Here is a 15,409-nt window from a genome sequence, read left to right on the forward strand (position 1 = left end):
CCCAACAGGAAAACTCAGCAGGGAAATGCTTTCCTGGTGTTTCTGTCTCATTCCTCTGATCCGCTTCCCRTCCTTGAGGCTTCCTGGTGCTTCCCATCCCGCTCTCTCGTGATTTTGGGCTCTCATCACAAGCCTGGAGCTCAGGGATGCTCCCCCAGGTGTTGGGTTTGCTGTGGCTCAGTGCCACTGCCACCTCCGTGTGTAGGAGAGGATCCTGCTCCCCCTTTCCCAATGGCCTCAGGCTCCTGAAGGAGAATGAATCACATTCTGCCATCAGAGAGGGGTCTCTAACAGACCCTGAACTCCTCTGAATGCATCCCAAAGAGCCTGGAGAGGATTCCCATCTACCAGCATTCTAGATTTGTACCTGCAGGTGCCAAACTCTGGCAATAGCAGGGACAGAGGCCACCACAGGGGCTCCTCTTGGACAGGACTTGCTTTTGTCTGCCCAGCACAGATCCCAGGCAGGGATCTGAGAGCTGTGGAGGTCACTTCATGGCGCAGGAACCTCTCCAGGAACATTTACCCCGGGCTCTGCTGAACAGCTCTACCCATCACCAGCTCCTCACCCCTCCCTTCCTCCCCACCTCACGGAAAGCCCAGAGCCCAGAGGTTGCTTTTACATCCCCCAACCCCCCACCTCACTGTTGTTCCACCTTGGGCACATTTTGTGCTCCATTTAATCCCATTTGAGAGAGGGCACTGGAGGATAGCGGGCGAGGCAGTCCAGAGGAGCGGGGGAAGCGCAGGGGAGGCAGAAAGGCACACAAACAACAAAACCYCGGCACCACGAGGTGAAATTGCATCAACAGCGGCGGCCCTGTGATGGAGATGCATTCTGACAATCCACTTCCCACAATGGCCCTCCACCAGGCTCGGGGAAGAGCCACTTTAGCTGAGAATAGAAGCACGGCCTCTATTGTGGAGGCTGATCCCGGAGGTAATGGCATTTCTTCTCTGCAGAACCATCGAGGCAATGTTTGACACAGCCCCRGGGAGCTGCTCTCCCCTCCCTGCCACCGGCACATTCCGGTCCCACGCTGGAATCCAAAAAAAGGCGCCCATCTCCCTCAGATCTGGTGGAGTCGGCACCCGAGAGAAGGGAGCGGGGAGCCGGCTAATTAGTGGATCAGAGTTTTAATAAGTTTTGTAAAAGGATTAGACACATCTGTGCATGTGAACAGAATGTGCAGAGACAGTCTCTAGGCTGGGATTATCATGGCTGCCAATCCCTGTGCTCTGGGGTAAAAGCTGATCCGTGGTAGGGTCAGGGATGGATGTCCCCGCCTGGCAGAGCGTTTCCGTGAGGAGGATTCAAATTCTGACTGGGGAACCCGTGGCAGGGCTGCCATCCCTGCTGGGCTGCCAAAGTGGGGCTGGCATTGCCTTGTTATGGCTTCCTGGTACTTCAGAGCCAYAAAACCAACCATGGGGTGATCCCATTCCCAAACAGGTGTCCCAGCTGATCAGGATCTGCAATCCCACACCGGGATTTGCCTGGAATGGGGACAGAATGTGAGCAGGGAGTTTATTTCCTTTAACAATTCTAATTGGGTGAGGCCAAGGGCACGGGGGAGCTCCCGAGGATAATCTATGTGATTGTATTGGCAGTTTGGTGACAAACAACATCAAATCCTTGGGCACATCAAAGCAGCAGAGCTTTTTCTCCTGTTTCCTGCTMAGCAGCCTCTTCTTTCCCTGCAGGATTGATCTGCCTCCATCCCATAAACCTGCCCCTCCACCAAAGAGGAAACAGGATGCGAAAAGCCACCTGACTCCAGAAGACATCCAGGTAAAAACTGCAAATTCCCACCTCTGGCAAGGGGAGCTGACTCCAAGCAGTGTCCAGGGCGCCTGAATTTTGCGAAATGAGGGTTGCAAGGGCATAGAAGGCCATGGCTCGAATTTGAGGGGCAGAAAGTAAGGATTTTTCAAGGCCAGGTTGGATAGGGCTCTGAGCAACTTGGTCTGGTGGGAGGTTGGAACAAAATTATCTCTAAGGACCCTTCCAACCCAAGACATTCTAATTCTGTGATTCTGTTACTCTGTGACCTGTCCCCCCAGAATTTCCAGAGCCTGGCACTAATTGRAAGCTGTAATTTGGATTTTGCTCCATCCCTTTTGAGGGTGTTGAGGTGCTCAGTTGAGGTGTCATCTGAAGCAGACTTTCCCCCTAGTTGTGCCAGAGGATAATCCTCACTTTTCTCATCCCTCTTCTCTCCCCTCTACCCCAGGTTGTTCACTTGGACAACATGAAACACGAGGAGGAGATCCAGAAGTTCCCTTTGCAGACTCCCTACTACGACATGGCAGCCCCCGAGCCCTCCCCCTACAGTGACAAACTGGTAAGGAGCCAAGGGTGACAGTGGCAGTGCCTGGCACCTCTGTCCAGCCTCACCCTGCACACAGGACCTCTCACCCTAAAAGGAAAGATCCCCACACCCACAGGGATTATCCTGTCCTGGAGGAAGGCAAACTCCACACTCTGATCTCAGCCCATCACTGACTCTGATTCAGCTGCCCACAGGTCCCAGATTTGTGCCTTTGTGGGTCATCCCTCAGTAAAACCCCCCTGCTCACCCCAAATTCTTTACCTACCCCACCCTGGCCAATCTTTACCTCCTACAAGGAGCCCCTGTCAGAGTTTGCAGCTGAGGGAAACAGCAGTGAGAGCTTCACAAAGCAATTATCTGCAGGGCAGAGTGTGCCAGCGTTTGACTCTCTCACTTGACAAAAAGTTCTTTAAACCTTTTTTCGTTGTTTTTTTTTTTGTTTCTTTGGTGTGTGGATTTGTTCAGCCTCAGATGGGGAGATGCTAATGTGAGGCAGCAGCAGCAGGGAGAGATTAAGGGTCAGGAGGAGATGCTGGCAGTCACATGGGAAAGGCTGGTTTGCCAGGAGTGAGGCTGGAGGARGAAATGTTGGATGCAAAGGCATCTAAAGGGAGCAGAAAACAGGTAAGATTGGAGTCTTGTTTTGATGAGAAAACACAAAACCATCTTCCTCCCAGGCCTTGGACAATATCTCGTCCCTCCCTCGCCCCGTGGCATTGGGCTGCTTTCTCTTTTTATCCACAGGACACAAAATAWCCCAATGTAAATCCTTCGGGTCTCTCCCAAACTCCTCCTCASGAGGAGCTCAGAGCTCTGTGAACTCCCTGGTTGGGAACGGTGCATCAATATCAGGACGGGCTGCAGCCATTTTTTATGAACACCACTAATTACAGCCCAGTTCATGCTGGTGCGACCCTGCAGCGTGTGCTCCTGTGCAGATAATGGAAGGACAGGGCCCAGTGACCTTTATTTGGCACAAGTCTGCAGCCACACAGATGCCGGGGGCRGTGGAAATCAAAAGGCACCGTTCTGTGCTGAGCTGGGTGGATGTGATCCTATTTACTCCATCCCAAAAGGAAAACATCTCCCTGGAGCCCTTCCTCAGCCCTGGGGCTGGTCCCCAGCTCTTTTTAACCCTCACTGAGTTTAAAATGGAGCACAGGATGTTGGGGTGACACAACGGCTTGGGAAGCATCTGAGAGTCGAATTTCAGGCGAGCAGGAGGATGCAGGAGCTCATTTTGGGAAATAACGAGCAGTCAGTTAATTAAGTGGCAGAGTTAGTGATGTGAGATGGGGCCTGATGGGCTGCTGCTCCGTAACCATGGCAACAGAGTTTGATCTGCTCTCCATCCWGGCCGGAGAAGATGCATTTCCCTGTCCCACCCCTGGCACTGGCTGCTCCTCACCCAGGGGGTGAYGGACACAAAAAAATGTCCCTGCAGCTAGGACGCAGTGTCTGGAGCACTCCAAGCTCTGCCACAGCTCCTGGCACAAGCCTGGCACAGCTGTGGGTGAGCCCTGAGCCCGGCCAGCCCGGCTGGCAGCCCCRGGAGCCGTGCCAGGCTCACCCAGCACGTACCTGCGCCGTGCTCTGGCTCCCTGCCCCAGCAGCAGGATGCAGCTTGCTCCCATTCCTGGCTAAATCGCTGCATCCTCTGGGCAGGCTGTGCGAGCTGGGCACTGCCAAGGGATGGAAGGGTGGCCTTGGCTGACAGAGAGTGCTGATTTCGCTGGATTCTGCCCAGATCCCACGGGCAGGACGTGCTGCCACGGCCGGCCCAGGGGGTGTGGTGTTATCTGGCTGTGCTTTGCAAAGGAACGAGCTTTGCTTTCCTCCCTGCTGGGTAAAAAAGTGACCTGCCTCACTTTTTTCACCCTTCAAGCATTGCAGAGGCCTCTTTTTTATGTCACATTCTGAGGAGTGGAAACATCCAGGGAACAGCAGTAGGGATGATGGTGGGTACCAAAACCTGCACTTACAGCTCAACCTCAGAAACCACATCCCATGGGAGGGAGCAAAACTGCCCAGTCCTTGCAGCAAGAACTGCCCAATCCTCCCAGCAAGAACTGCCCAATCCTTCCAACAAAAACTGCCCAATCTTTCCCCTGAGGGCTGGGTCAGCTGGAGGATGAGGAGGGAAACACATCCCTGATCTCACGTGGGTACAGCCCTGCTCCCACCGTGCTCAAAATGCAGATTTAGGCGGTTCTGGGATCCTGGAGAGGCACAGGCGCGGCAGAAAGGCAGGATATTCCTGTTCTGCTTGTACTTCATCCGGAGATCTGGCTTGRGAGGGGAGTGAAGAAGATGAGAGTGGAAGGAAACGGATTCTGCAGGAAAACAGGGCGGGTGCATTGAGCTTTAAACGAATTGTGCGAAACCTCRTAATTTGGGATAAACCAGATTTATCACGAGGCAGCACGAAAGCCACTGCCTAGGGTCGACGATTTCACAGCACGAGAAAGGGAGTCAGAGAGCGATTAAAGATGGCAAAAAGCGAGGGAGGGGGAACGGGAGGAGAAAATAAAAGAGGCAGGTGGAGGAGGAACCTGCAGAGGGTGGGCAGGGATGGGTGTGTGGACGTGTGCTGGCAGGGGACCAGGACACGGGGAGAGGCTGGGACACGTCTGCAGGGTCAGGATACCTGCAGCACRGAGCAGAGCTGTCAATGAAGGGGTGCTTTTAGTTGTTTTTAGGTGTGTTTTTAGGTGTTGCAGGCTGTGGAAAAGCCAACAGAGAGCTGGCAGCCCCAAAATGCCCGAGGATGGGGGGCTGCCTGCAGGGTTTGTCTCTGAGGGATTTGGGGGTCACAGCACTGGTTTGTGGGAGGAAATCAGGGAAGGAAGTGATGCCTGAAATGGGGYTTACCTGAAACAGAGGCCAGACAAAGTCAGGAGGATAAAAAGCAGACAAATTTAATCCAGGCCTACYGGTGCATCAAAGCCTCCTTGWGAAGCTACACCCAAAATGGAGCCTGAGTCACRAGATCWTCMCCTTTTTTAAGTTCTGTCTTATGAACATATCAGGCTTCAATTCTCCAATTTCACCTTCACCTTTCAACCACCCCAAACTYGATCCCCCAAATTCTCAGTTGTTTCCATATTTTTGGGGCCCTGAGACAGCGAGGCCTCCTTGCATTTCAGGCCTAGAGAGGAATCATTTCTCCTAAAAATGGGAGAACAGCAGCTCAGCGCTGCACACTGGAGAATTACAAGAACACAGACRMGTGAAAAACACAGAAACTTAAAATCCTGAGGCATCAGAAAGGGGATGGAGAGCGTGTCTCAGGTGTGTGGGTGACGGCAGCGCTTTGGGGCCGGGGGGACTCTCTGAGTGTGAGAGGCAGCAATGGAGCCCTGAGCGGGGCTGTGATCGGTTTTTGTGTCAGCAGRGCCCGTTTGTGCAGGTGGAAGGGGAAATTTCATTGCTGCAGACAGCAAAAAAATAATTCCTGTGGGTTTGCAGGGCAATTACCGGGGTGCCGATGGCGGTGATTTACACCCAGCGCTCRCGCCAGGCAGTGCTGGGCCTTGTATACAAGGCACGTTATTGATATTGTAATAAATTCTGCTCCCAACTAGCAGCACAAAGCAGGAGGGAGCCCAGGAGCGGGAGAAAGCAGGGAAAATCCGTGGAGAAATCACCTCCTGTGGGAAGGCAGCAGGAGAGGAGCGAGGCAAAGGAGATGGGATAGGAATGAGGAGGTGAGGCTTGGTCTGGCTTTCTCCAGGCATAGTGAAATTTGGTGGGAAATCCATAAAATTCAGGGGGAAAGAGCTCTGCAGGGCCTGGTTTAGGTGTGAGACTGGAGTTGGCATTGCTAATTTTCCTAAATGTCCAAACTCCGGCTCCAGATGCGAAGCAGACACCAAAAGATGCCATCTGGCCACCAAGGGCAGGACAGAGGTGGCCACCAAGGGCAGGACAGAGGTGGACCCCAGCCCTCTGCCCCTCCTGCTTCCAGCTTTGCTGAGCTCTGGGAACGCTGCTGCAGCCCTGCTCCCCTCCATTCCCTCCTCCCCATGGCTGAGAGCAGCACCAGGGAGCAAAGCCCTGGCACAGCAGGCAGGGATAATCACAGCCCCTTCCAGCATCAGACACTCAACCAGTGCTATAAAACTCAAAAAATGGCTCAGCCACAGCTGGGAGGGGGCTGAGGACCTTTCCAAGCAAAGAGGAGAGAAATACTTTGGAATGAAACACCTTCTGCATCGCTGCCATGCGGTGCAGACATTTTGGAAAGGGGAGASGGAGGCTGGAGAGATGTTTTGTTTGGAAGAGATGGCTCTCTCCTCTCAGCAAGGATGCCTGGCTAATGCTGGCACTGAAACCWGCCCCAAAAGTGGGGATTTAAAAAACTCCACGGGGCAAAAATGCCAGGATCCCTCTCTCTCCTGGTGATCCATATTCCCCTCTGAGCTCTCTGGGCTGTCCTGCCTCCCAGGCTTTTCCCATTATTCCACCCATGAAAGCTGTTTGGATAGGAGTGATCAGACAAATTGGATAATATTCCATTCATGCAGCTCTTGCTGATAAGCCTGCTCAGGGAAGGAATGCCCATAAATAAATATTTCCATGCCAAAGGAGGATGCTTTTAGCATCTCTTAGGCCTCGTTACAATGAGAAAGTCGTGCTGCAGAGTTAATCTGCGGTGCCAGGCTGTGCAGCCAAGCCTTGGTGGCGCTTCTGAACCCCAAAATGCCCACAATGGGGCACAACAACAGCCCTGGCCAAGCAGTGCCATTCCCCTGTGGCCACATCCTCGGGGTTTTGGCTTTAAAGCCAGTCCCTCTGAGTATCTCCTTCYCAAAATCCAAATTTCAAGGGATTTCCACTCCTGTCCCCAAACCTGAGTTTGCAGCAAACCCCCAACTCTTGGGTCAAAACAGACAGCTCAGGTGCGTGATGAGGTTTGAATTCACTGATCCAGACCCAGCTGAGGAAATGCTGATTCCAGAGGGGCTCAGTGGAAGATCAGAGCAGGGAGGAGCTGCTGGGAGCAGYCCCAGTGAAGGGGCAGTGCCAGCCRKGGCTGCGTCACTCAGCTCTGCTTTTGGGGGAGCAGCGCCTTTGGGACTTCTGCTTTGATTTGGGATTTTACCTGACTGATTATTCATTACCTCCCTACCTCCCTCTTTTTAACTGTTTTTTCTTCCTCCTCCCCTCCCTCCTCACCCTTTTCTTCTTTCTCCCCCACCTTTCACCCCCCGTGTCCTGTCTCACCCCTCACCACGTGCACGGACCCTCCGTCCTCACTCCCACCTCACCCCCCTGCCTCTCCCTCGTGTCCCCYCCACCGCCTTGCTGCTCTCTTCTCTCCAGAACCCTGGCAACAAGGACTGTGATGTCCAGTATGCAGAGCTGGACACGTCCGCTCTGGCCGCGTCACCCAGCCCTCGGACCTCCATCCATGCTGCCGGAGACCTAGTCGAGTATGCAACCATCCAGCCCAACTTACGCTAGCGCATGTCACTCTAGGCCCTTTCCCCTCAGGTTCTGGCCTCCAGGTACACATGGCACTCTGCCTTCCTCACTGCACCCCTCCCAGACACCGCTGCCCCCTCCCCAAATCCTTCCCTCGCCCTGTGGAGCGCACCCTCTGTCCCGTCTGGCCCTCCCCGCCTGCTGTCTCTCTGTCTCTGCTGGTTCTCGGGGGTGCTGCCAGGAATGCCTTTGCCTTGCCTTGCCTCTCTGCATGCTCTTTTCGCTGCCTTCTCCTTCGCTTCCTGCAGCCAGGCATGGGGGACGAGGGCAGAGGGGTTGTGGCTTTGTGTCAGAGCAGGGGTTTGGCCCCCACGCCAGGTGGGTTGGAGGTTCCTGCTCTGGTTCAGGCGATTTCCGGGCAGAATCAGAAATCAGAGATGCTAAAAGGGCTTTTCCAAGGCAGGACGAGGAGGGGAAGGGAAGGAAAATTGAAAAGAGAAGAGCTTGTGTGCATGTGGAAGTAACTGTAGATAAGATGGAGCATATGTGCATGTGTGAAAGAACAAGGTGGGAGATGATGTGACAGAATATGGGAACACCTAAAGGTTCCTGCAGCTGAAAGACTCCGTGGAGAAGAGACAGGYGGAGAGGGACTGGGTGTGTGACAATGACAGGGCTGCAGTGGCGTGAAGTTGGTGCAGGTGGCAGGTTTGGATGCCTGGGAGAGAGGGAGACGTATTTTCCTTGGTGCTCTCCTTCTCAAAGCCAGGTACAGACTGATCCCTGTTCTCCTGACTTTTTCRAGCGTCACCAAACTCCTTGGAGCTCAGGCTCTGTGGCAGGGACCGATTAGGACTCAGTTGGTTTTCCTGGACCATCTCCAGTGACCCTTTGAATGCTGTTTATTCAGTGGAAAGGGTTGACTTCAGCTCTTCCTGCATCCCTTTGCCCCATAATCCCACCTTTTGCTCATTGAAAAGCCACCAGGTCTCTGAAAAGGCAACATCTCTCCTTTCCCACCTCTGCTGGATGATGCCAAGAGTTTTTTGGCCAAGGAAATGCCACTGGAACTCCTCTCCTTGGCTCCAACCCTCTCTCACCCCTGCGTGTTCCCGAAGCTGTGGTGACTCCAGCTTCTGCCMTGCTCTTCCCCTTTGTTTTGCTGCCTTTTCAGCAGCAGGAAGGGGCTGTGGGCTGAAAGGAAGGGAAAAGGCTGAGAGCAGTGGAGAGAGGAGCTGCTTGGCAGGTCCCTGAATCCCTTCTGGGTAAATCAGAGGAGGCTCGAGAGAAGCGGCACCTTGGGGATGGAGAGGGACAGCTTGGAGGAGATAAAGGCTGTTGGAACATTGGAAAGGAAGGAGGGAGAGGAGGATAAACAGGAGGAAAATAKCATTTTTATAAAGCCCTCCTGGACATTCGTGTTCAGTGCCTCCCTGAGATGAGGAACTCGGTGCTGGCAGGGTGCAGCACACCCTCCCGGGTCCAGGGGATGCAGGGGGCTGCTCCATTTGCCTCTGTCCCTGTGCTCCCTGCTCTCCCCGTGCTGGAAGCAGCCCTGTAGCTCCCCTGCCGTAGCCAAAGCCCTCCTAGGTGAGTGTCTGCAGCAGCCCCGGGCCGGAGCAGATCCGTAACCTCTCTCTCTTGCGGTGTCTCACCCACTCGTGCTCCCAGAATGAGGATCAAGGTCTTCGTAGACGTAACGAGCGAGAGTGGACAGTAAGTTTTTGGGTTGGTTTGGTGTTTCTTTTTCCCCTTTTGCCTCGTGGGGGCTGTTTGTCACCGGACAGGGGGGACTGGGCAGCTCCCAGGCATTTCCAGCCTCCTGCATCTTCCTTGGAATGAGAATTCCAGCCCTGAGGAAGATGGGGTTGGATCCAGCTGCTCTCCCTCGTGTCTTCACCTCCCGTTCCCAACAGATTCTCGGGCTGCTCCCACCGTTCCAAACAAGGCAAGAGCTCCCTAATCCATCTTGGGAGGTCTCGCCTCGTCCTCCCCGGGGTGGGGAATTTTATTGTCAGCAAAAGGACAGTAATCCTGCAAATCCAAATTTGGAAATCCTCCCAGTCTCTCTGAAGTAAAAATAAAGCCAGTCATATGGCGCTTTGAAGGTGTAATCTCCCAGCTAAGACACACCGCAGATCAGGGCAATTTAATTTTTTTTTTTTATGTTTTTTAATTATTTCCTCCCCCTTCACCTCCTCACACTCCAGCTCTCGGTTTTGCTTGGGAATTTCTCGTCCCTGTTGCAGCAATAGCTGGAATCCACCAGACTTGGATTGAGAACACAACAAATCAGTGACCAGGGCTCAAATTCCCATTTCCAAATTGCACAAGTAAAGCAAAGAGGTGGTTCCTTATTAGCTGTAAATGAGGATAACAGCCCTGCCCTGACTGCARAAGGGTGGAGAGGAGGATTTGGGAGAGAAACAGTGAGGAGGGAAATGTTTAGGATGATTCATGGTGTGTGGTGCTGTAGGAACACGGAGCAGGTACGTACCAGAGGCAGCAGGGGAAGAGAAAAGCATGCTGTGAGAAGGAATGCAACGGTCTGAGCGAGTTTTCTGCATAATTAATACTTGCATGTGTCTGAATGCATCCCTGATCATAGGTCCTTGCTCTGCATTTTGGGAATTTCAGCTCAACYTTTTGATTTCCTGAACTCAGGGCGAGTCCCTCTGTCCCACTCGCCCTCAGTTTTGTCCCCACAGAAGTCCAAGCTCAGAATTGCTGGTTCCTGCTCATCCCTCACACATCAGTGTTTGTTCCTCACTCAGAACAGGGATTATCCAAGAGCTCCCTCACAGATMAAGCACCAAACAGAGCAGGAACACACCCAGAGATCCTTAAAATCATGGCCATACTTGGAAAGTGATAAAACAGCTTGAATACCCCGAGCAGGGAGTTCAGAACCAGGGAGGAGAGGATGTGAGGCTCCTAAAGCCATGAGGCAATGCTGCTTTTTTTGGTTCCCAGTGYATTTTCTGTCTCCCAACACCCACGCCCTCTGCACTGGCTGGTCCATGGTGTGACAGCAGCTTTGTGTGGCTGTCACTCAACCGAGCTGATCCTTCCTGGCCATCAGCCTCTGCTGCATCCCAAAATGCAAAAGCCCAAAGTCTGAGGAGTTTTGAGCAGCAGGGATTTTTCCCAGCCAGGAAAACACAGGTGAACACATTCCTTAAGTGTAAAAATGTGTTTGYCTTGAGCTTGGCCAAGCAGAGGAAACCAGGGCCTGTCCTGTAAAATCTTCAGATTGCCCCAAAACGACAGCAGAGAAATCCTCAGGTCACTGAGAAGGAGTTTTTCACTTTCAGACCTGTAAAAACTAATTATTCCAAGCTGATTAAAAGTACAGGACATGGTCAGCTGCTGCACACCTCCTGTTACCCAAAGAAATGTTCTGCAAATAGAAGAAAAAGATGGAATCAGGTTCAGAGGGATGGAGAAGGGTTGAGAGTAAGTCATGGCAGAAATGAAAGCTCCCTAATTCAATCAAATAAAGCCTGTTTAAAGGTAATCTGCCAGGCTGTCTGAAATGGATAGATTGCTGACATCCCCTTTAATCAAGCTCTTGGAAATAAAACTGAGAGGGGAGGATGTAACCCAGATAATGAAGAACTGCATGGAGTCATGCTGGAGACAAAGGCAAGCGGGAGAAGTCAGGTGGGGGAAGGTGGTAGAATCGTGTGCCAGTTCAATTTAATTAGTTCATTATCCCTAATTTAATTTCAAACTTCGTTAAAGATAAATTAGATTGGGGAAAAGTCACAGTGGGACTGGGGAAGGAAGTCAAAGGGCACYGGCTGCTAAATATGTCAAAAAACACCAGGCTGGTTTTGTTCTCCTCCCTTTTGCCACTTGGAAATGAGCTCGGGGAGCAAAGCAGGAGCAGAGCAGCTCCAGGTTCAGGTGCTGAGGAGAGGTAAAAAGGGATGGGGAAATCTTTTCCTTTGGCCCTGGCATTCTCCAGCTGCTCTGCTCTGGCCTCACCTGGAGGAGTGAACACCAAAAAAAAGMAAARAAAATAAGGATCTGTTTGCACTCRCCYGGGCAGACAGAAKTGCTGACAAAACTGCACTGGGTGTCYCTGGTGATGCTTCATGTGGCCTTCAGTGGCCACATTAACGGGGAGATGAGCAGGAAGAAAAATGCTTTACTGGCCCAGTATATTGTTACAGCCCATAAAATAATTGAAATAATGTCTGGCAGCCCCTTCTGCTGTCACCTGGTCACACCCAGCTCAACTTCCACTTCTGGTGACAGAGAATCTCTTTTCTAGGAGATCTTTCTGCCCATTAGAGCTGCACACCACAGTGTTAAGTCATCTGCTCTTCCGTTGCTTGCTCAAAAAGCACACAAACCTCCCCTCCCACTTAATTGATCACAAATTACAAGAAACCCCCTTGATTGCTTTGTCTTCCTAAATTTCTGWAATTAAGACATCTTCCCTTTCAGGTTAGCTTCACCCAGAAAATTAATGATCTCTATAAAGCAGGAGGAGAACATGGCTAAATTTATTTTTTCCCCTTGCAGGTGTGGAAAGAGGTTCTGTGGTGTGTGAGAGCTCTTGAGAGTAGATTGTACAGGGCGAGGACTTTGCACATCCCATTCTCCCTATCTGGGAGCCCTTTTTATCTCTTTTTATCAKCTGGGGTCATCAGAAGAACAACAAACATTTATTTAAGCTTAAAATGGAGTTAGTGGGACTTTTTCATGGGCCCTGGGTTGGATTCCTCCAGTTAGAGAGCTCTAAAGTTGCACTTTTCCACATTTTACTCAGAATTAAAAGGCTGAAGTGGACAAAACCATGAGAATGGCCCACCCAAATTTAGGATACAAACACAGCAACTCCACACTGACTTTTAAAAGCTCAATCTGTAGGAAAAACACTTTTTCCAGTGGAAGGGGAATGAGAATGAGGTTAGCCTCAACATTGCTGCTGCTTTCCTGGGGCTCAGGCAAACTTTCCACCCTCAGCAGCCCTGTCTGGGCTCAGCAAGGCTATTCCCAAAATTGCCTTTGTGCTTCTCCCAGCAGCCTGAGCCATCAATAATTTATTTTCAACACCTTGTTTTCTATAGGAYTTTCTTTTTTTAAAGCCTCCTGGTGAAATATTCATCCAGGAGCTGGCAGCAGAGGATCTAAGTGCATTGTTCTGTTCCTTCAGGCGYTTTCCCCTGAGGGTCAGACCCTTGTCCTTTCCACTAAAATGCCWGTTCTTGGGATTTTGGAAGGGAACAAGGAAAGACTCAAGGGCAAGTTGCCTCAAACAGCCCCTGTTCAAACCACAGGCAGCAAATTGTTTTCCAGTGCTGTTTGCTCCCTCTTGGAGAAGAAATTATCTCCTGGTGAGCACCCATGAGTATGAATTGGGTTTAAATCCTGCTCGGGTCATCCTGCAGGGCTTCCAGAGCAGGAAATGGTCTGGGAATGGGGAGGAATCCTTCCCATCTGCTGCCACCCTCTGGGGAGCTGCAGCCCTGGGCTGTGGGAAGGTTGATCCCTCAACCCAGTAGAGCCCTGGCAGAGAGAAAATCACGGCACCAAAAGGTCAGCCTGAGGTTTGGAAGCAGTTTGATGTTCTCTGTAGTTGATTTGGCTCACAAACCCAACCCCAAGGCTCACACAGGTAAAGCCCAGCACTCCTGTCTCCCATGTCAACACCAGGCACACAAACCTTATTTTGAATTCCAAGTCCCCAGYTGAGCCTTTAAATGGAAGAGCACGAGCCTGGCTTGTATTAATGATGCCTTCAAGCACTGCTTTTCAAAACTCAGGTGTGGAAAGGGGTAGAAAGCGTGAAAACAAACTGCCCTTTCTTGGCTGGCTGCTTGTTTAGTCCAGAGAGCAGAATATTTACAGACAAGGGACAAACCATGCCCGATCCATCCATATTCATCACGGATCCGGACATTTCAGGATGTGAGACAAAAACTTTGCATTTTGTGAGGATTTCACACCTGGGTTTCCATTTTCCCAGAGCAGCAAGCTCGGTAAAATATTTAATATTCCACCCCGCTTGCTCTCTGTGTGTCTCAGCGAGGAACTGAAGGGCTGTGTGTGTTTTTTTTGTTTTGGGACAGTGCTCCCGGAGTTTTCACCCGTTGACTTTTGTCTCTACTTGCAGAACTTTGGAAAGTGTCACTCAGAGATATCGAATGCGAGTGATTACCTGACCCGCTGTTACTCACATGAAGATCGATATCTGGAGAAGATCCCTCATGTCTATGCCCCCTTGTCAGACCTCCCACAAGATTTTTATCCTCACCATTCCGACATCTCCTTCTGCTGCCCACCTCCCGGCTCCCGGGCTCCTTACATCTGTCCTAAGGAACAGTATGTTTAAAGTGTCAACACGGCAAAAAAAAAGGAAGAAACTCATGGTTTTCACTTCTCCTGTCGCTCAACAACCAAGGCCTTTCAGCTCCCCTGCTCCCCTTTGCCGTTTCTCATTTTATTGGTTGATTTTGAATCCGGCTGAGATTGCCATGGTTAATCCCAAGTGTCTGCCTGGCTTGCTAATGCTCAAGGGAACACTCTGCCTTGGCTCACCTCTCCTCCATCCCTGCATCTTTGTGTTCTCCTCCTGGCTCTGTGTGTGCATGTGGCAGCTGCCCCGTGCTGGATGGGATGTGCCCAGCCTAGTCCTGTAGGATTTTTCCCCCATGTCCATCCCTGAACTCTGCACCGGAGTAGCCGGGTGTGGATTCTTCACAACCCCCAGCTCCAGCTTGTGTGAGGTTTTTTGAGCCAGCACTCAAATCTGAGGCTGTGGCTTTTTATTTCTTTTTATTTATTTATTTTTATTTCTTTTTATTATTTCTTTTAATTTCTTTTGATTTCTTTTAATTTATTTTAATTTATTTTTATTTCTTTATTATTTATTTTTATTTATTTTTATTTATTTTCATTTTTTTTCCCTCCTGCTCTTTTTCCCCCCTTGGAAGTGGGGATAGCAAATCCCCGTTGCGAGGAACTCAACAGCCAAGATTGCTGAACCAAATCATAAGATGCTTATAACGAAAGATGCTCAAAACCAACCCAAAAATAGAGATCAGGACTTGGTTTAGGTGGTTTTTTTCTGTCCTTTCCCCTTCCTGCTCCCACTCTCAATCCCTTGGATTGACTCTTTTAAAGGGGACAAATTTTGGAGTMAACACATTTGGAGGAAGCATCCTTTAAATAACAGGTCTGATAACCTGAAACCCAAAGGAGAAAATAATTATAAAGGAAAACRTTCTCTCTAATTTTCCTTTCAAAGCCCAATGTGGCTCCCCACGAGCTTTTCCCCCCTCTCTTCCTTGCATCTGTTGATTGGAATTTTAAAATTAACTCAGGCAGAATATGAAGAATAAATCATGATTTCAGGTAATCTCCTTGCTCTTAATGAAGGATAAAAGCCAATAGAGGAATCTGGCCTTTTAACTTTTATAAAAGCATCTTAGTTTTGGGACTACACCTTTTTTTGMTATTGGAATGTGTGTGGGTRTGTAAATCCAAACWTGTACATTCCTGTGACCACGAAGTGTTTTAGACAAGGGAATTTATCTCCACATCACATTTGTGTTCACTTGTATTAGAGGAAAACRAAAAAATAAATATCGATATACACTTCAATGTATATAAAAGCAAAGAAGAGGAAGAGGAGG

At 50.6% G+C, this 15,409-nt stretch overlaps 1 protein-coding gene across 1 annotated transcript in view; it reads left to right on the forward strand.

The window, feature by feature from the left end:
* The window catches only part of NECTIN1 (nectin cell adhesion molecule 1), an 87,037-nt gene extending 72,555 nt beyond the window's left edge, over positions 1 to 14,482 (forward strand). The window contains exons 7-9 of the mRNA XM_057385074.1: positions 1,705 to 1,792; positions 2,235 to 2,345; positions 13,888 to 14,482. Of these exons, the coding sequence (XP_057241057.1) occupies positions 1,705 to 1,792; positions 2,235 to 2,345; positions 13,888 to 14,106 (418 nt within the window). The 3' untranslated portion in view covers positions 14,107 to 14,482. The remainder of the gene's footprint in view (positions 1 to 1,704; positions 1,793 to 2,234; positions 2,346 to 13,887) is intronic.
* The last annotated feature ends 927 nt before the right edge of the window (positions 14,483 to 15,409 follow it).

Source organism: Malurus melanocephalus, unplaced genomic scaffold (genome assembly GCF_030028575.1).
Source record: "Malurus melanocephalus ecotype Western Australia unplaced genomic scaffold, MMel_1.1 scaffold_776, whole genome shotgun sequence".
Lineage (NCBI taxonomy): Eukaryota > Metazoa > Chordata > Aves > Passeriformes > Maluridae > Malurus > Malurus melanocephalus.